Raw genomic sequence first — 21,304 nt, 5'->3', positions numbered from 1 at the left:
CCAGCCAGCTACTCCGCACCGACAGCAGCCAGCCAGCTACTCCGCACCGACAGCAGCCAGCCAGCTACTCCGCACCGACAGCAGCCAGCCAGCTACTCCGCACCGACAGCAGCCAGCTACTCCGCACCGACAGCAGCCAGCCAGCTACTCCGCACCGACAGCAGCCAGCCAGCTACTCCGCACCGACAGCAGCCAGCCAGCTACTCCGCACCGACAGCAGCCAGCCAGCTACTCCGCACCGACAGCAGCCAGCCAGCTACTCCGCACCGACAGCAGCCAGCCAGCTACTCCGCACCGACAGCAGCCAGCCAGCTACTCCGCACCGACAGCAGCCAGCCAGCTACTCCGCACCGACAGCAGCCAGCCAGCTACTCCGCACCGACAGCAGCCAGCCAGCTACTCCGCACAGACAGCAGCCAGCCAGCTACTCCGCACCGACAGCAGCCAGCCAGCTACTCCGCACCGACAGCAGCCAGCCAGCTACTCCGCACCGACAGCAGCCAGCCAGCTACTCCGCACCGACAGCAGCCAGCCAGCTACTCCGCACCGACAGCAGCCAGCCAGCTACTCCGCACCGACAGCAGCCAGCCAGCTACTCCGCACCGACAGCAGCCAGCCAGCTACTCCGCACCGACAGCAGCCAGCCAGCTACTCCGCACCGACAGCAGCCAGCCAGCTACTCCGCACCGACAGCAGCCAGCCAGCTACTCCGCACCGACAGCAGCCAGCCAGCTACTCCGTACCGACAGCAGCCAGCCAGCTACTCCGCACCGACAGCAGCCAGCCAGCTACTCCGCACCGACAGCAGCCAGCCAGCTACTCCGCACCGACAGCAGCCAGCCAGCTACTACGCACCGACAGCAGCCAGCCAGCTACTCCGCACCGACAGCAGCCAGCCAGCTACTCCGCACCGACAGCAGCCAGCCAGCTACTCCGCACCGACAGCAGCCAGCCAGCTACTCCGCACCGACAGCAGCCAGCCAGCTACTCCGCACAGACAGCAGGCACACATATAAAACTGTGTCGGCCCCATTTAAGAAATGGGTGGGAACTATAACAGGCTTGGTCATCCAATGAGTAATTGCGCAGTGCATATCGCTCTCACAAATGAGCTGCTCACAAAGCAGATCTCACATAGTTTCATCTTAATTTGTTCTTTCAGGCAGCAAAAGCAAAGGGCTCATAAAAAATGGATGTCCGATTATTCCACGACACTTGTCAGGTATCCTCCTGGTACCGCATGCTTTCACTTACCGGTAAATGGTTTTCAGGTCAGGTCTGGATCTATCCAGAGGGGTACATGATCCTTCCAGCATTTACCCCTTCTATTCAACATAGCTCAGTATTCAGGAAAACGGACTCCCTGAGCAACAATACTAACAACAATACTAGCTGCAAATTATTTGAATCAACAGCATGAACACTTTGTAAGCAGGGAGACATCACCAACTCAGTAACACAGAGAGCGTAATCCCGTACTACTTCCATTTCACAATGGAAATAATAATGCAGGGTCAGCACGGATTGAACATAAAGTTCAGACATATAACAGAGACAAGGGATCTGCTCCTCCCCCGATAACAGAGACACTGGAGCCGCTCCTCCCCCGATAACAGAGACACTGGAGCCGCTCCTCCCCCGATAACAGAGACACTGGAGCCGCTCCTCCCCGATAACAGAGACACTGGAGCCGATCCTCCCCCGGTAACAGAGACACTGGAGCCGATCCTCCCCCGGTAACAGAGACACTGGAGCCGCTCCTCCCCCGATAACAGAGACACTGGAGCCGCTCCTCCCCCGATAACAGAGACACTGGAGCCGCTCCTCCCCCTATAACAGAGACACTGGAGCCGCTCCTCCCCCGATAACAGAGACACTGGAGCCGCTCCTCCCCGATAACAGAGACACTGGAGCCGATCCTCCCCCGGTAACAGAGACACTGGAGCCGATCCTCCCCCGATAACAGAGACACTGGAGCCGCTCCTCCCCCGATAACAGAGACACTGAAGCCGCTCCTCCCCCGATAACAGAGACACTGAAGCCGCTCCTCCCCCGATAACAGACACTGGAGCCGTTTCTCCCCCGATAACAGAGACACTGGAGCCGCTACTCCCCCTATAACGGAGATACAGGAGCCACTCCTCACCCGGTAACAGACACTGAAGCCGCTCCTCCCCCGATAACAGAGACACTGGAGCCGCTCCTCCCCCGATAACAGAGACACTGGAGCCGCTCCTCCCCCGATAACAGAGACACTGGAGCCGCTCCTCCCCCGATAAAAGAGACACTGGAGCCGCTCCTCCCCCGATAACAGAGACACTGGAGCCGCTCCTCCCCCGATAACAGAGACACTGGAGCCGCTCCTCCCCCGATAACAGAGACACTGGAGCCGCTCCTCCCCCGATAACAGAGACACTGGAGCCGCTCCTCCCCCGATAACAGAGACACTGGAGCCGCTCCTCCCCCGATAACAGAGACACTGGAGCCGCTCCTCCCCCGGTAACAGAGACACTGGAGCCGATCCTCCCCGGTAACAGAGACACTGGAGCCGATCCTCCCCCGGTAACAGAGACACTGGAGCCGATCCTCCCCCGGTAACAGAGACACTGGAGCCGATCCTCCCCCGGTAACAGAGACACAGGAGCCACTACTCAAATTAGAGAGATATATGAGCCACTCCTTCTAGAATCTTTTTTACAGCACCATGTTTTTTGGGGGGTTTATGTCGCCACGTTAGTAGTTGGTTATAAGACACAAATTCTGCTCTTTGTCAGATACAGATTTGTATAATAAACTATGGTGTGACGGTAGTCACCATCACCTGGAGTTTCAGACAAACACTTTATGAAGGACCCTGGACTACTCACCTGATAACAAAGACACTGGAGCCACTCCTCCCCCGATAACAGAGACACAGGAGCCGCTCCTCCCCCTATAACAGAGATACAGGAGCCGCTCCTCCCCCTATAACAGAGATACAGGAGTCGCCCCTCCCCCTATAACAGAGACACTGGAGCCGCTCCTCCCCGATAACAGAGACACTGGAGCCTCTCCGCACCCGGTAACAGAGACACTGTAGCCGCTCCTCCCCCGATAACAGACACATAAACCGCTCCTCCCCGGATAACCGACACAGAAACCGCTCCTCCCCCTATAACAGAGATACAGGAGCCGCTCCTCCCCCGATAACAGAGACACTGGAGCCGCTGCTCCCCCGATAACAGAGACACTGGAGCCGCTCCTCCCCCGATAACAGAGACACTGGAGCCGCTCCTCCCCCGATAACAGAGACACTGGAGCCGCTCCTCCCCCGATAACAGAGACACTGGAGCCGCTCCTCCCCCGATAACAGAGACACTGGAGCCGCTCCTCCCCCGATAACAGAGACACTGGAGCCGCTCCTCCCCCGATAACAGAGACACTGGAGCCGATCCTCCCCCGGTAACAGAGACACAGGAGCCACTACTCAAATTAGAGAGATATAGGAGCCGCTCCTTCTAGAATCTTTTTTACAGCACCATGTTTTTGGGGGGTTTTATGTCGCCACGTTAGTAGTTGGTTATAAGACACAAATTCTGCTCTTTGTCAGACACAGATTTTTATAATAAACTATGGTGTGACGGTAGTCACCATCACCTGGAGTTTCAGACAAACACTTTATGAAGGACCCTGGACTACTCCTACGTCTAAGTCACCCTGTGCCCATTATAGGTGCAGGGTGTGTGTAATGTATGTGTTTATTGATAATAGCTTATGTGCACTCCTGTCCTGCTGATGTTTGCTACACACTAGGTGGATTTGGCTATGGGGCCTGTATAGCTCCCTCTGTTGGTAGCAACAGCTATATGCACTACCTAAATAGCAAGGCTTGTTAATTTGCATATTCAGGTAGATTTGCATATTGCCAATTCTGTAGGCAGGAGATATATTTTGTGTTAATTAAGGTCTTCCTCGCCTCTTTATAAATATGTTATTGTGTTATAATAAGTTGGTGTATCTTGTCTGCAATGATTTGAATATTTGTATTTTATTGAAGTTGTCACAGCATTCTAAGTGTAATGAACATTTGGGTTTGTCCCGAGATAAAAAAAAGTAATGTATGTTACTTTCTTTTGTAACTTGTGTCCTGTGTGGATTTTTAGGGATCTCAGTAACTGAGTCTTCAGACCTGTTGGCTGGCTCCATGACCCCTCTAGCCCTGGGCAAAAGCAAGATTAATAGAAGTGCCTTTGTAAAGGCTATATTAATCACTAAAAGTAGAGCTGCAGAGGAATAGGCAGAGGGAACAAGAAGAGGCTGGTCGGGTTAAAGAGTTCCGGAGAAACCCCAGTCAAACTTTGGCAAATGGGGCTGAAGCATTCCATGCTCTCTCCCCAATGGCTAGGACGTGGATTGGGCAGAGGTACTCTGTAGGAGAAGCTCCATCGCATAGTGTGAATGTTTTACCCTTGGGGAGCCTAAATAAACATCTCCGCAGCTTCTCCAAGGGACCATTACCTGTGCGAGTTTTGCTGTTGGTGAGAATTTCCTGAAGACGCTCCTGCAGTTTGTCTGCTCGTTTCCGCTCCAAGTGAAGCTGACGCTTCAGATCTTTCAGCTGCCGGGAGAAAGGAAAATGTGTGTATTAGGAGGAGGTGAGAGGTAGGTGTCCACATGTCTATTAGGAGGAGGTGAGAGGTAGGTGTCCACATGTCTATTAGGAGGAGGTGAGAGGTAGGTGTCCACATGTCTATTAGGAGGAGGGGAGAGGTAGGTGTGCTGATGTCTATTAGGAGGAGGGGAGAGGTAGGTGTGCTGATGTCTATTAGGAGGGGAGAGGTAGGTGTGCTGATGTCTGTGTATTAGGAGGAGGTGAAAGGTAGGTGTCCTGATACCTGTGTATTAGGAGGGGGTGAGAGGTAGGTGTCCTGATGTCTGTGTATTAGGAGGAGGGGAGAGGTAGGTGTCCTGATACCTGTGTATTAGGAGGGGGTTAGAGGTAGGTGTCCTGAAACCTGTGTATTAGGAGGAGGTGAGAGGTAGGTGTCCTGATGTCTGTGTATTAGGAGGAGGGGAGAGGTAGGTGTCCTGATGTCTGTGTATTAGGAGGAGGGGAGAGGTAGGTGTCCTGATGTCTGTGTATTAGGAGGAGGGGAGAGGTAGGTGTCCTGATGTCTGTGTATTAGGAGGAGGGGAGAGGTAGGTGTCCTGATGTCTGTGTATTAGGAGGAGGGGAGAGGTAGGTGTCCTGATGTTTGTGTATTAGGAGGAGATGAGAGGTAGGTGTCCTGATACCGGTGTATTAGAAGGAGGTGAGAGGTATGTGTCCTGATGTCTGTGTATTAGGAGGAGATGAGAGGTAGGTATCCTGATGTCTGTGTATTAGGAGGCGGTGAGAGGTAGGTGTCCTGATGTCTGTGTATTAGGAGGTGAGAGGTAGGTGTCCTGATGTCTGTGTATTAGGAGGAGGTGAGAGGTACGTGTCCTGATGTCTGTGTATTAGGAGGAGGTGAGAGGTACGTGTCCTGATGTCTATGTATTAGGAGGAGGTGAGAGGTAGGTGTCCTGATGTCTGTGTATTAGGAGGAGGTGAGAGGTAGGTGTCCTGATGTCTGTGTATTAGGAGGGGGTAAGAGGTAGGTGTCCTGATGTCTGTGTATTAGGAGGAACTGGGAGGTAGGTGTCCTGATGTCTGTGTATTAGGAGGGGGTAAGAGGTAGGTGTCCTGATGTCTGTGTATTAGGAGGAGCTGAGAGGTAGGTGTCCTGATGTCTGTGTATTAGGAGGAGGTGAGAGGTAGGTGTCCTGATGTCTGTGTATTAGGAGGAGGTGAGAGGTAGGTGTCCTGATGTCTGTGTATTAGGAGGAGGTGAGAGGTAGGTGTCCTGATGTCTGTGTATTAGGAGGGGGTAAGAGGTAGGTGTCCTGATGTCTGTGTATTAGGAAGAACTGGGAGGTAGGTGTCCTGATGTCTGTGTATTAGGAGGAGGTGAGAGGTAGGTGTCCTGATGTCTGTGTATTAGGAGGAGGTGAGAGGTACGTGTCCTGATGTCTGTGTATTAGGAGGAGCTGAGAGGTAGGTGCCCTGATGTCTGTGTATTAGGAGGCGGTGAGAGGTAGGTGTCCTGAAAATGGTGATCTATTCCTATATCTCGGAGGTAAATTTACTCACAGCTGCACTTCCTCTTTTTTCCAGAATTCTCTGTCCATCAGTTGTATCTTTCACTTCCTGAAGTAAAAGTATTTAGTAATTAAATGAAAGAATCGTCCAAGCTTGTATCACACTACAACTTACAATCAATGAATTAAAGGACTGAGAAAGGTGAGATAGACTAATGAGGGGGAGGCCTGTGGGCTCACCTGTCTCAGCTGATCAATTGTCTGATGAAGATCGGATTTTTCTTTTTCAAACGCCTCCACCTTCTCTGTGACTGCAGCCAGCTCCTGGAGCTTCAACTGGGAATCAAAACAGAAATAATCACACTCCGCTCCTTTCAGGCACGCAAACATTGGTGGCAACCTATCAACTAAGAGAGTCATCCAATCAGTAGAATGATGGTCTTTTAGATCCCATACCCCCTGTGGCCACGGGCTTTTGGAAAGGCCTGCTTGCCAGCCTCCTGCAAAAAGACTATGGGCCAGGTCATCGACTGTTAAAGACCCCTATTTTATTCCCCCTGGTTCGGCACTTTCCATAGAACCGAACGCTAGCTCGGCATGAAAACTTCGCAGTTCCCGGTCGGTCCCCCAGCGATTCTATGGAACTGTTTGGGCATTGGACCATGTGTGCGGTCGGCCAAAACTATGACTTCCAGGAAAATTCCTGAACCCCTGAACCGATCTGGGAGATTTTTGGATTTGTTGTTCACCCAGATCGGAGCCATCAGGGGATGTTTGTGGGGGTTTTGTATAAAAATGTGTGTTTTTGTGTCTGGAGATAATTGAGTTAATACAGTACTTGACTCAATTATCTCCCAGGTACAGAGGAGAGATTCACCTAGTTTGTATGGGAGTGTCCTGGATCTCAGAGCCAATGTGATTGTGTATTTGTTTTTACTGTGGTTTACTCTCAGGTCCAGGGGGGAGTGCCCCTTGCATGGGGACTGTCACAAAAGGCCAAGTGTGGTCCCATTAAAGTCGGTTCACTTCACCCTCAACACGCAGCCTCGTCTCATGATTGTAGGTAACAACTATACCAGCTGTCACGAATGCACCCTACTCCAAGAGTGTGCGTGACGTAGTTGTGGTGGTGAAAGGGTTCAAGTTCACTATTTGTCTGCACTAGACCAGAAGTAATAAAAAAAATCCCCCTTTAACACCACCCACACTTAAACATAATAATATAACTATTACCATTTTAACGCTGCCACCACCAAGACAATTTATAAATGGGATGCCTTGGTCCCCCAGATAAATCAATAATAAAAACACACCAAATATTACTTATCACAACATTTATGTAATTGCAAAATACTAATTACCGGTAGTCTCTTCAGGCAATGTGATTCTTAACCAGACAAAGGCAGAACTTAATAAATTAATGTTTATTATGAGCAGAAAATTGTCACAGTCCATATAAAAATATATGATAAACAAATTATTTACACCAACAGATAAAAACAAAAAGGATAAAATACAGAAGTCAATTACTCACATAGGTTTTCAAAGTACAACTTCTGCCCAGGGGGTCACTGGCAATGAGGGATGGTGGTGACTCACTCAAAATTAGATCTTGGCCCCAAGGAAGCATACCAAGACCTTTCAATATCACTTGTTATATACCCTTTACACCCTCTCAAGTTCCCAGCCTTCCGAGAGGCGGAGATAAGGCGTACCTATAGACACAATAAGTAGCCACTCTCTTGTGTTCCAGAAAACAACAAGCCAAATATAAACTTTTGGTTTTATCTCCTCTACTGTACTTGCCACAGACATAATTGGCTCTATGAACTTGTTACCATTTTCCCATTCCAGGGATATATCACAGGACTTACGTGTGACCTAATATAGCAGACATCACAAACCCTGCCACCCGGTTTAAGTTGTATAAGTGGTGTTTAGACTTGATTAAAAGGCTGTGCTTGTCCCATTCTAAATATAATAAAAATGAGGCGTAATTATTAATCTGTAGATGAGTAGTAATGTTTCTCTTGGATATGATACTAGAACATACTGGTCTTCATGAAACAAATACTATTACCATATCAAAGGATTGATCAATTGAGAGTTTCCGGCCAAAGAGTCAGTTAGTTTACATTGAAACTAGACATACTAGCGGCTCAAGTGTAAAAAGTCTCACCTTGCAAGACCTTTGATGGATCAAAAAGGACACTCAGTTTCACACCTTGCAGAAGCCTCTTTTGATCAAAAGAGCAATTTCTCTCTGCCATTTGTCCTCTAGCCAGGGGTCAAATTATTGATGCACAGCTCAAGTTATATTAAATAGCAATATTCCATAGTGCAATAATACATTTTATCACATGACAGGATGCGACAGGACAGGATTAGCATAACTTTCTTTACTTTATGCCTCCAGCAGCACAAGTCAATCAGAAAATACTTGAAACCAATCAGTAACAGGCATCACATCCATATATTAAGCCCTGACAGACACATGACTTCCTCTTTCTTTGCTGCTTACCAGCCAAGGCACAGGTCAGAGTATTTTGCTCCAAACTGTTTTACTGATATTGCAAATTAAAATTAGTTAAACATGTATTGCTTAACATTCAGTTTCCTCCAAATGTTATTTTATTAATATTGCTATGTGTGGCAGAAGCAGCCACAAGAGACTTTTGCATTGATTATTGCCTGTGTTTGAACTGTATGTTATTTGAGCATAGTGGATTTTATTAGACTGGTTATGGCCCTTTAAATGCTCTGACAAAGGATCTGCAGTTTTGCTATGCACTTCGGATGCAGAGTGTGAAGAGAAAACCTGTTTTATGGACTTAGTTTGACTGTTTTATTCCCCTCCCTCCTAGAACACCAGTTTAAACCCTTAATAACTGTCATATTTTCAAACACTGTCTGTCTTTAACTGTCATTTTGTTTTCCTCTGAGGAGAAGTTGTTTTGCTGCATGTGTGCTGATTGATAAAGGAGTTGCTGTTTAACCTTCATCCTGTGTCGTCTGAAGTTTCAGGGTCCCTGATAGTTACAAGGAAGCAGACTTGGCGGAGGTACTCGGTCGGAGTACTGGAGTCCGTTACAATTGGTGGCAAGCGGCGGGATCCAACCGTACAGCAGGAAAAACGCTGTTTATACAATTGGAATTGACATACTGGAAAGCAGAAGGCAATTGATACAGATGCAGAAGTGAATGGGGACGGACTACACCATATTGAAACGGCAAACGTTAAAGGAGCTGTTGGAAGCCAGGGGTAAGATAGCCAGCAATAAGCCTAAAGCAAGACTTATTGCCGAGCTAATGGAAGGAGACCGAGCTCGTAGTGCTACACCCCCAGCAAACTTGGAGGAGACCCCATTTGAACGAGAAATGAGGACAAGATTGGCATTTTGGCCCGCTCCAGTATCTCCAGAAATTATGACCATAATTTCGGCGGATGCACAGGAGTACGTGATGGCGCAAAGGAATCAAGCCTTCTCACCTCAAGCAGAAACCGCTGCTGTTTCAACTGTGGGCCAGGGAAGGCCAAAAATACCACATCATGCATTTAAAACTTTTTGCGAGGATAAAGACGAAATAGATGGATTCTTGCAAGATTTTGAAAGATTGTGTGACTTGCATGATGTAGAGCAAGCTATGTGGGTACCCTTGTTGGCAGGCAAACTGTCTGGGCGTGCAGCAGACGCCTACCGGGCTGTACCCAGAGAGGACAGCAAGAATTATGACAAGGTAAAGCAGGCGCTATTAGAAAGGTATGCCATTACCCCAGAGGCATACCGGCGCAAGTTCCGAGAATTGAAAAAAGGGGACAAAGACTCACATGCGGAGTGGGCACACAAGCTTGACCAAGCCTCACAAGGCTGGATACAAGCCAGCAGAGCTACCACCATGGAGGAGTTACGCCAGATGTTGCTACTGGAGCAGTTTTGTAATGGCCTGGCACCAGAGGCTCAAGAATGGGTGAATGACCGAAATCCTCACACCCTAACCGAAGCGGCACGATTGGCCGACCAACATTATGATGCTAGGAGGCATCATAAAAATAATAACCGAGGGTATGCAAAACCCAACCCGCAGCCGTTTCCAGTTATTGCTCCTGCCCCAGCGACAGCACCATCCAGACCAGCACTTGTGGGACAACCTCCCCACTCCCGTTATAATGGCAGGGCCAACATCCAGTGCCATGCCTGTAAGCAATGGGGGCACATGGCCCGGGAGTGCACCCAAAACCGGAGCCGCCAGAGCTGGAATCAGCTCCGGCAGAATATGGCCCCGCGGGCAGCTGCCCATTATTATCATACAGAGCCAACTTTGCCAGGAGTGCCGCTTGAGTCGGCTGATGAACCCCTGGGCGTTTTGCACGATGTAATGTTCATCCATGCTACTGACAACCGACAGGGACACCGCCAAGGGGTACACGTAGAGGGAAAACGCCTTCAGGGTCTGCGCGATTCTGGGGCCACCATAACCCTGGTTCGCAATCACCTAGTCCCCAAGCACCAGCTCACTGGAGAATATGTGGCAGTCCGGGTGGCAGGGGGAGCGATTTACAAAATTCCCACTGCTAAAGTACATTTGGATTGGGGAGCGGGGTCGGGGCAAGTGGAAGTGGGGATGATGCAGTACTTGCCTGCGGATGTTATTCTGGGGAATGACTTGGGGGAGCTAACCTCCGCTTTTGTTACACGACCAACCCCACAGGAGGCTTACCCAGTCGTCACCCGTCAACAGGCTCGCACCACGGCACCACCCACCGACTCTGAGGCTCAGGCTCATCCAAAAGGTGAAGGACTAACCCCATACCAAGGAAAGAAGCGATGCTTCGGGGAATACAAGTGCCCAACGTGCAAAAGAAAATGGATGAGTGGAAATTCTTGGGCTAATATGGGTCAAGAATGCATAAAGTGTCACATCAACGTATACCCTCACAAACAGAGACCTTTAGAAAAACCAGATGGCCTTGATGTGTCTGATCAGAGTAAAGAGCATCCACAGCATCTTTGTGAGAAGTGTAAGGTCTTGGGATACTACTGCCGTCGCGTCCAGTAAACCAGCCAAGCATCACCAGCAATCTAACAGGCGCAAAAGAGACATAAAAAGAAACATGTTGACTTGCGTATAAAATAATATGCCTTTTTGAATATTAGAATGTAATATTCTTCCTGTGTAAGTGTATAAAATGTATTTATGGAAAGTATTAGAGATTGTCTTTAAACAGAGTTAGCATGGTTGCTATCTAACTCCAGATTTTTCATGTTTGGGATTGTAAAAGTAGGGCCCTTGCAGGAGAATCACTTCTGATGCAGAAAAAGCCTAGAAACAGCTTTTTGTGAGCACTCCTCCGGACATCCCCAAGCAGATCCGTTGGGATCAGACTGTGTATGCCGGCTTGGTTCTGGGGGAGCATTGTGGCAGAAGCAGCCACAAGAGACTTTTGCATTGATTATTGCCTGTATTTGAACTGTATGTTATTTGAGCATAGTGGATTTTATTAGACTGGTTCTGGCCCTTTAAATGCTCTGACAAAGGATCTGCAGTTTTGCTATGCACTTCGGATGCAGAGTGTGAAGAGAAAACCTGTTTTATGGACTTAGTTTGACTGTTTTATTCCCCTCCCTCCTAGAACACCAGTTTAAACCCTTAATAACTGTCATTTTTTCACACACTGTCTGTCTTTAACTGTCATTTTGTTTTCCTCTGAGGAGAAGTTGTTTTGCTGCATGTGTGCTGATTGATAAAGGAGTTGCTGTTTAACCTTCATCCTGTGTCGTCTGAAGTTTCAGGGTCCCTGATAGTTACAAGGAAGCAGACTTGGCGGAGGTACTCGGTCGGAGTACTGGAGTCCGTTACACTATGGTCCCTCTAGTTAGACACCTTGTGCTAGACATTCAGTTTTAATCCAAACTGGTTTTCTGGATATTGCAATGGTCACTTTAATTAAACTTTATTACTTGACTTTCAGTTTGCTCCAACTGTTTTTATTAATATTTCTGTTACAGGACTGTTACCAAGCAGGATTACACTGACTATTTTGTATCTTATGACTTCAGTACGTGAATGCACCCTCTCCCGAATGGAATATATATACCCCAATTCGTTAAACGAACAACCGACCACCCGGCTCCTGGCGTGTGCCGCCACTTAACCCCGGTCACCTCTCAAACTACCGAACGGTCGACCACCCGGCTGAGAGCATGTGCCACCAATTGATCACCCAGGGGTTGTGGTTTGCGGTTAACCGCAGGCTAATGGACGGCCCCAGTATATATCTGTGGCGAAACCGACCTCGCCACGTGTCCTTGGAGGGGGCTGATTGCCCGCCTCTTGCCTTTGGACTATGGACCAGACTTTATGGGAATGTGATACCCCAGATAGCCATACCATGGAGCCTATTCATATAATGAAAGACTATGGGAAAGACTTTAGCTCCATGGCAATTGTACTGTGTGAGTAGGATCTGCGCGCTATTTGGTAGTTTTGTGCGTGCAGATCCCAGCTATCTGGGGATAGGTGAAATGTCTGTGTTATGTGTAAATGTGACTTTATGTATTTTAAAGTGTTTTATGTTGTTTTGCAACCATGTGGTTAATGGAGTCTGCCTTTAGTCCTGGGTAATTGGATTACTTCTCCAATTAACTCCAGGGCAGAAGGGAGGAAACCAGGGTGCATTGTGGGGATGTTTTTCTGCCAGCCAGAAAGGAACAAAAGATACTTTTAGTAACTTTTGAACCCCTGGTCGGATTCATGCCATTTTTTAATATGTTGTTCCCCTGAATGGATTGATTGTGGATATGTATTTTTATGTGAATGTGATGTATGGTTTTAAAGTTATGAAAGTTGTGTAAAAGTATATTTTACACTGTATGCATAATGGGATTATGTGTCACACTAAGGGGAGGGGATGTGTGGGAGGTAACATCTATGTCATTGGTTCTTTTATGCCTCCCCCTGGGTGTGGCCTGTATGTGTGAGTTGGAAATAAAAGCCAGGCTGGATGAGCCAGTCCAGAGTTCCTGTTTTACCCTCAAAGTGATGTGTCGTCTCATTATTGGGGGAAGGATTTATTGTATGCTGTTCCAGTTGACTGCTAGGAGTACAAGCCTATTCGTATGGTTCCTATTCACTGGTCTACAGCATTCATATGCTCGGGAGAATTTAAAGGTTTCTCGGATTCGGTGATTGTGGTGTCTGCCAGAGTGCTTGGAGTCCTCAGGAAGCACTAGGAGCATCCATTAACGGAGGTACCAAGTCGGGGTGCCAGGCGATCCGTTACAATATCCGTTCGTGCCTTACCTACCGATGATTAAACTACCGAAAGAGGCACGAACGGGGACCACCTTCAATCTGGCGTGTGGCCTCAATTAGAATGTGGAATGTTGCGGTTAACCGCAGGTTAAGTGCCCCTTCACGGCGGGCTAAATTCGTATTTCGAACGGCGACGACATCCAGCCAGAAAGCGGTAATTCGGGCACAACTCTGGCTGTTATTAGTTCCACGAGTTGATGCCGAGGTCCCGCTGCCTATTGCTACACCTGAAAACATGGCCGCCATTTTCAGCTTGCGACCCCAAACACACGAACAGACTTTCCCTCGACGAAATACAGCAGCGGGTTCGTGAGTTTGAGTCGCTATTCGTTGAACTAATACACACGAACTGGAGCTATACACGGAGTGGTGGAAGTACCGAAATAGTTATTAAACTGTTGAAGTTATGTATTTTTATTCTGTTTTCTGTGTGTAAAATACACGTGGGTTTTGGGCGCTTGGAGATAATTGTATTACTGAAACCGTTGGATTCATTATCTCCAAGCTGGGCGGTAACAAGTTCAAATGATACAGTGTCTTGTGATTGGTTACCTTGTTGTATTGTACCTGTATCCCACCAGGTCCACAGGCGGCTGTCCTTGGACCTGGGGACTTACATAAATTGACATGTTTACGTGCCAGTAAAGTTAGTTCGTTTTACCCTCAACTCGTAGCCTCGACTCGTGTTGTGGGGATCCGGGAATCCTAGTGGGAGATTCTATAAAATAGCGTAAATGGTATAGTGAGAGCAAAAGTCTTAAACACCAAATATAAAACAGATAAGATGTATAAAACAGGCAATATTACCATATATCTTGAATGTCCTTGTACCGGAACTCCGTGTACTCCGACCGAGTACCCTCCGTTGATGGATGCTCCTAGCGCTCTCAGAGGACTCCAAGCACTGCAGACGACACCACAACCACCGCAGGCTCCACAACCGCCGTAGCTTAACTGGAGCCGCGCCGTCTTCCTTCCACCCTGGATCGGCTTCTGTCCTCCAGGACCGTGTGGGGAAGACCTCTCCTCCAGGAGAGCGTATCCGGAACAAGCTCTTACAAGAGCTAAGTGATTAAGAGCTCAGGGGAATATGCAGCGCATAGCAGTCCCCAGTGAGATATAGCAGTTCCCTCCAATAACGAGACACGGCTACGTATTGAGGGTCAGAAGAGGTCTGAGGTGCTGGAACACCCAGCCTGGTTTTTATTAGGATCAGGTACATACAGGACACTCCCAGGGGGAGGATGAAATTGACCAATCACATGCATGGTAACACCCCCACGTCTCCTCCCCTCAGATAAACACATAACCCAATTAAAACATACATTATTTTACCCAAGTTCTGGATGTACCCCAAAAACAGGGGGTACAGCTTTAAATCTGGTATCCCCAAATAGCCCTTGTTCAGGGGAACAGTCTGTCCAAAAATCAGCCCATTCGGATGGATGGTTCGGGAGATACAGAGCTCCAAAGTTTTGACCGACCGCACAGACCAACTAGCCGAAAATAGTTCCATGAGTTTTGGCCTTGCGGTCGGTCTCCGTTCGCACGGTAAAATAGACGAAATTCTTGCCATCCATTCGCATCTTTGTGGTCGCTAGAATCCCCATACTAAGTTAAGTATAACTACCGAACGGCCGGTCGTTCGGTAGTTTCCGTACGTAGTTCTGGATGTCTGGAGGTCTTAGCGGTATTCGCCTGTTTGCGCTTCCGATTTCAGTTCCATGCGTTCACAGGCAAACACCGCTGTTCGCACGCAAGATGGCCGCGAACACGTGGAAAAGTCCCGAAATGGCGGCCACCTATTCAGAGCACAAAGAATTCGCATGAAATCATACGAACGGCTGTATTCTCCAGTAATGGTATTCTCATGCAATATATTCGCCTAAATCCCCTGGCTGTTAGGTTATATTAGCAGTCCAAACCTACAGCATAGATAAAGGGAAAAAGACAGTCTAATACAAGTCCATATGCCTGAATACAGGGTTTACAGTGCAATATAGTCCAGGACCATAGTCGCAGGGGAGGAGGCAGGCAAGCAGGCCTCTCCAGGACAAAGTGGCGAAGGGCACTTCGTCACACATCTCCCCTTTGGGGGGAAGACTAACCAGGCACCTGACCTTCTGTCGGTCAGTGCCTCCGTTAGTCGATCCACCAACCCACAATAAACAGATGTCCGAGTGGCCCCCCCACAACATCAAAGTACAGGAACAGCCCACCCACAACACACAGTTACTGCACCTGGGTATTTGGCTGTGGTAATGAGGCCACATGCCGAGGGTACTTGAAGGGCAGAGGTCAACTGCACTCTGCCCAGATGTCAGCTCTTCTGCTGGGGTAGCCTGCAGGACATCGGGCTCTGGACCAGGGACAAAGGTAGGGCAGAGGCAGACTGCGCTCTGTCCAGCTGCCAGCTCTTCCGCTGGGGTACTGAGACCATAGTCCGGCTCAGTAGTCAAGGGAACATGGACGTCAGGAGGGGTTAGCATCGCCTCCGTTAACCCCGGTGCCACGCTAGGAGTTAGCTGGGGAGGGGAATTTGTACTTACCCCCTCCTCTGGGTGTCCCGGTGAGGGTAGTTGGGGATCTGGAAAGGCTGTCCAGCATCCCTGTAGGTCAGGCACAGAGACCACGGTCCCATCTGCGCCGTCTGGAGGATTGGTGTCTCCCCTTGTTGGGGGAAGCTGCCGCTGGGGAGAGGGGGTGCTGTGCTCCTTTCCCGGAAACACAGGCTGCCGCTGGAGAGGGAGACCGCCTGTCTCCACTCCCTTACCATGGTCCTGTTGCTGTAGAGAGGGACCAACTGTCTCTGCTCTCTGTAGGACACACTGCTGCTGGGGGGGAAGGACGGCACCTTCGGCCCCCTGGGGTACACACTGCCGCTGGAGAGGGAGACCGCCTGTCTCCACTCCCTTACCATGGTCCTGTTGCTGTAGAGAGGGACCAACTGTCTCTGCTCTCTGTAGGACACACTGCTGCTGGGGGGGAAGGACGGCACCTTCGGCCCCCTGGGGTACATACTGCCGCTGGAGAGGGAGACCGTCTGTCTCCACTCCCTTACCATGGTCCTGTTGCTGTAGAGAGGGACCAACTGTCTCTGCTCTCTGTAGGACACACGGCTGCTGGGGGGAAAGGACGGCCCCTTCGGCCCCCTGTAACTCACGCTGTTGTTGGGGCGCAGGGACGGAATACTTTGCCCTCACTGCCCGATATTCTGCTTCCATCTGCAGATACTCCGCCAGTTCTCTCCTTACTCTTGGTACCATTTCCTCTGTTAGGAGGGGCCCGTAGACAGCCAACCGCCGCTTCAGCATAGCGTCAAACTGTACGTGACTATACCAATAGTCCAGTTTTGCTTGGTGTTCCCAGGATGCTGTTCCTCGCACTAGGGAAGCCATCCTGTTGTAGCCAGGGGCGCTGCCCAATGGCTAGCGTTGCCCTCAATTGTAACTCCAAACGTTACCAGTGTCTCTGAGCTGCTTCTCCTCGCACTAGGACGCCATCCCACCGCTGCCACCACTGTAACGGAGCTCCGTGTACCCCGACCGAGTACCCTCCGTTGATGGATGCTCCTAGCGCTCTCAGAGGACTCCAAGCACTGCAGACGACACCACAACCACCGCAGGCTCCACAACCGCCGTAGCTTAACTGGAGCCGCGCCGTCTTCCTTCCACCCTGGATCGGCTTCTGTCCTCCAGGACCGTGTGGGGAAGACCTCTCCTCCAGGAGAGCGTATCCGGAACAAGCTCTTACAAGAGCTAAGTGATTAAGAGCTCAGGGGAATATGCAGCGCATAGCAGTCCCCAGTGAGATATAGCAGTTCCCTCCAATAACGAGACACGGCTACGTATTGAGGGTCAGAAGAGGTCTGAGGTGCTGGAACACCCAGCCTGGTTTTTATTAGGATCAGGTACATACAGGACACTCCCAGGGGGAGGATGAAATTGACCAATCACATGCATGGTAACACCCCCACGTCTCCTCCCCTCAGATAAACACATAACCCAATTAAAACATACATTATTTTACCCAAGTTCTGGATGTACCCCAAAAACAGGGGGTACAGCTTTAAATCTGGTATCCCCAAATAGCCCTTGTTCAGGGGAACAGTCTGTCCAAAAATCAGCCCATTCGGATGGATGGTTCGGGAGATACAGAGCTCCAAAGTTTTGACCGACCGCACAGACCAACTAGCCGAAAATAGTTCCATGAGTTTTGGCCTTGCGGTCGGTCTCCGTTCGCACGGTAAAATAGACGAAATTCTTGCCATCCATTCGCATCTTTGTGGTCGCTAGAATCCCCATACTAAGTTAAGTATAACTACCGAACGGCCGGTCGTTCGGTAGTTTCCGTACGTAGTTCTGGATGTCTGGAGGTCTTAGCGGTATTCGCCTGTTTGCGCTTCCGATTTCAGTTCCATGCGTTCACAGGCAAACACCGCTGTTCGCACGCAAGATGGCCGCGAACACGTGGAAAAGTCCCGAAATGGCGGCCACCTATTCAGAGCACAAAGAATTCGCATGAAATCATACGAACGGCTGTATTCTCCAGTAATGGTATTCTCATGCAATATATTCGCCTAAATCCCCTGGCTGTTAGGTTATATTAGCAGTCCAAACCTACAGCATAGATAAAGGGAAAAAGACAGTCTAATACAAGTCCATATGCCTGAATACAGGGTTTACAGTGCAATATAGTCCAGGACCATAGTCGCAGGGGAGGAGGCAGGCAAGCAGGCCTCTCCAGGACAAAGTGGCGAAGGGCACTTCGTCACAGTCCTAAAAATAAAAAAGAACATAGTATAGCCTGTATGAGATAAACAAAATGAGATAAAATATAAAATTGCCCACTCACGTGGTGCTGAGCCGTAAATAGTGGCTCAGACTGTATGCGCCTTTTAGAAAATTGATGGAGACCACAATGCTGAAAAAGCAGGTTAAGTTGATCGCTGTAGAGATCCCCTTGTGCCAAATAATGGAAGCCAAGTCAGGAAATACTGGAACAAACTTTATTTTCATCAGATAGCATAAAAAATGGAAGCTGTGTGCATATAGTGGATGCAGTACTCATGTCTGCTGGCAGTTTGCTCTATTCTGTTCTATACAATTGACATGTTGAATAACAGTTTTATTGTACGTCTGGAGGATTAGGAATGGACTGTTCCCTGCTGTGGGCATAACAACGTTAGGTCGGTCACCTTATCATCTAAACAACCATTGGAAGGGCTCCAACGCCGCTTCTCCAAAGGGGAAAGGGAACACCCCGTTTTAGCGGAGCCGTCTCTTAGAACGTCCTGTCCATTAATCAGCTCAGGCTCCATCATCAGGGGACGAGGACTTCATCCCTCCCCCTTCTCTGGAGATCATGAAAGAATGGAGAGCAGACGAGTCTCCATCTGAAGAGGTAAAATGACAAGACCCACCTAGCAAGAAAGGCTTTTCTTTGGCACACTGGACACTCTTGTTTTGACTCACGCACCATCCGACACCCAGGGTCATCCGAATGGGGTTTACCGGAGCACCGGGCACACTTTGCCCACTTCTGGCTCAGGAGGCCTATGGGAAAAGAAGTTCGAGACAAGCTCAGGGTGGAATGCCTACACCCTCTATGACCAAACAAGATAGACCTCACCATGGAGTTCGGTATCACAGTGGTGATTTTTATGTCCCGATCAGGCCGGGGTCCATGTAAAGGTGTAGGAGAAGGACTCAAAATGAGTTAGGATGAAATACTGGACATGATCAGCCCCGGGAAAAAAATTCTATACTTTGCGGACCTGACCCAACCCAAGACTCACCTCTAGAAGCTCACAATGTGGGGAATGGGTGCAAGGGCAATACGTAGGTTGGGGAACACAAGGCAGACAGGTGCACAGAACGACGCAAAGCAGCCCGATTAAAGATGGATTTCAAACTATTGAAGTTAGGGACGAAAGAGCGAGGACCTCAGGCGGACGGACTATTGTTTGGAGAACCATTTATCTCAGCAACGGTTTGGTAGTAAGGAAGAAGACAGGAGACTATCGCCCAGTCATCAACCTACGCCAACCCAATGGTTTTGGGGCAGACAGACACCTCAAGAAGGAAGGTATCCATCTCTTAGGGGATCTACTCCTCGAAAGGGGTTCATAAGGTTCGATTTGAAGTGCACTTACCTACTGGTTCACATGGTGCCTCATGATGTTTCTGAAGCAGGTCACGGCGCACTGAAGAGCAAAGGGTATCCGCTGTCGCATACCTAGGCGACTTACTGACCTTTTGCAAATCCAATTCCTGACTACGTTTACAGACGAGATTTATGTTTACAGTTTCAGGAATTGTTTGGATTCATAGTGAACAGAGAGGAGTCGGTTCGATCCCAGTTCTGAGTGATTCAGTTCCTCTACTTCGAAATAGATTCCACCTTGGGCGGATTACACCTTCCCACATCATTGATAGCGACGATTCGTAAGGAAATTCGACGGGTACGGCGGAAAGGCACCATAACCCTTTGACAATTTCCCAGGACCGCATCACAACCGGGCCAGACAGCGGCTGAAAGCTCACTACCAGAGATCCGGACACACCTATGAAATTGGGATCAGAATAGCGAAGACTTCGATAGTACTTATTACCGAGGTAAAGGAGTCAAGCCTGGCACCCAGAATGGTTGTCCTTAATCAAGGTTATCCTCTGCTCCTTCAGTTTTAACTTGCCTTCGGGCAGATCCAAAAGGAGAACATCATCCATTGATAATGCAGGAGTGTCTGGAGTTGGTGGATTGGTGTCTTTCAGGGGAGACTGGTACGTCAAGAGACTATCGCAACCAACTAGAGACCTATTATCGGACTCATGGACACCAGTATTCCCCGAAATAACTTATCCGCATGGAACACCTGGAGTCGCTGGTGTATGGGAAGGGACTGCGATCTCTTTATTATCCCTATCGCCTCGATGCTGAATCTTTATCATACTTTTTCACTACGGGCCGATCGGAACGATCGGACCGTTCCATTAACGGGATACGTTCCGCGATTTTGACGACGCATAGTATAATTCACAACACTCCGGTCGATCAGGAGCCTTTGATTTGCCGCTTTCTGCGGGTTATCAAACTGTCCAGAACCATGCGTCAAAGTATCACTGTTGTGGGACTTTGATTTGGTTCTTTTTGAACTAGTCAGATAATACGGACCTATCCCTCCATCAGCCGTAGTCACGTTACTTTTAGGTCTTTTCGTCGGGTATCGGATGTACTGCAGTTCGACGTAGACTGTCTTTTTGGTATCACCGGAAGGAATGATTTCTACGGTGTCTCGTAGAACTAAATCTTATCTGTGTCCATATCTTACCCTGTTCCCGGCGGTTTCCCAGTCTTTGTGCAGTTAAAGCGGTACTTCGTTACATGGAGATCACGACAACACTTAGATTGTCACATTCAGGACATCTGCTGGTCTTATACCAACCATACAAGCCAGTTACCATGAACACTCTGTCTAGATGGGTTCATTGGTTATCACTAGCGGGGGTGGAGACGTGTTTTGGGTACTCATTCGGTACGAGGCGCGGATGCTTCTCAGGCCTTCACGGGGGGCCCTCTATATTTTACAGAGACGAATTGGACACGGACAGACTACTTCCGTAGATTTATTTTCGTCAACCACACACGCATCCTTCTCGCTCATACCACAGCTTTAAAAATGCAAAATATGAAGCCTCCTGTCATGTGATAAAATTGTAGATTATGCCAACGTAGTGTACCTATAATCTTAATAATGACAGGAGGCGAATATTTTCCCTCCCTATACTCTGGGAAATTTTAATATTCTGGCTTGTCATTTTCTCAGTGTAATTATAAGGTTTTGGGTATTTCAGTAGATTTATGGGATGCTTATCTGGTTGACATGTGTTAG

At 48.9% G+C, this 21,304-nt stretch overlaps 1 protein-coding gene across 3 annotated transcripts in view; it reads right to left on the bottom strand.

Moving 5' to 3' along the window:
* GRIPAP1 (GRIP1 associated protein 1) overlaps positions 1-21,304 on the bottom strand; it is an 87,146-nt gene that overhangs the window by 32,936 nt on the left and 32,906 nt on the right. For all 3 annotated transcript variants that reach the window (XM_063433162.1, XM_063433164.1, XM_063433163.1), the window contains 3 exons: positions 6,340-6,435; positions 6,152-6,208; positions 4,498-4,597 (listed from right to left, as the gene is read on the bottom strand). In XM_063433162.1, coding sequence (XP_063289232.1) covers positions 4,498-4,597; positions 6,152-6,208; positions 6,340-6,435 — 253 coding nt within the window. The remainder of the gene's footprint in view (positions 1-4,497; positions 4,598-6,151; positions 6,209-6,339; positions 6,436-21,304) is intronic.

Source organism: Pelobates fuscus, chromosome 9, assembly GCF_036172605.1.
Source record: "Pelobates fuscus isolate aPelFus1 chromosome 9, aPelFus1.pri, whole genome shotgun sequence".
In the NCBI taxonomy this organism is placed as follows: Eukaryota; Metazoa; Chordata; class Amphibia; order Anura; family Pelobatidae; genus Pelobates; species Pelobates fuscus.
This window is presented reverse-complemented; position numbering and strand designations above follow the sequence as displayed.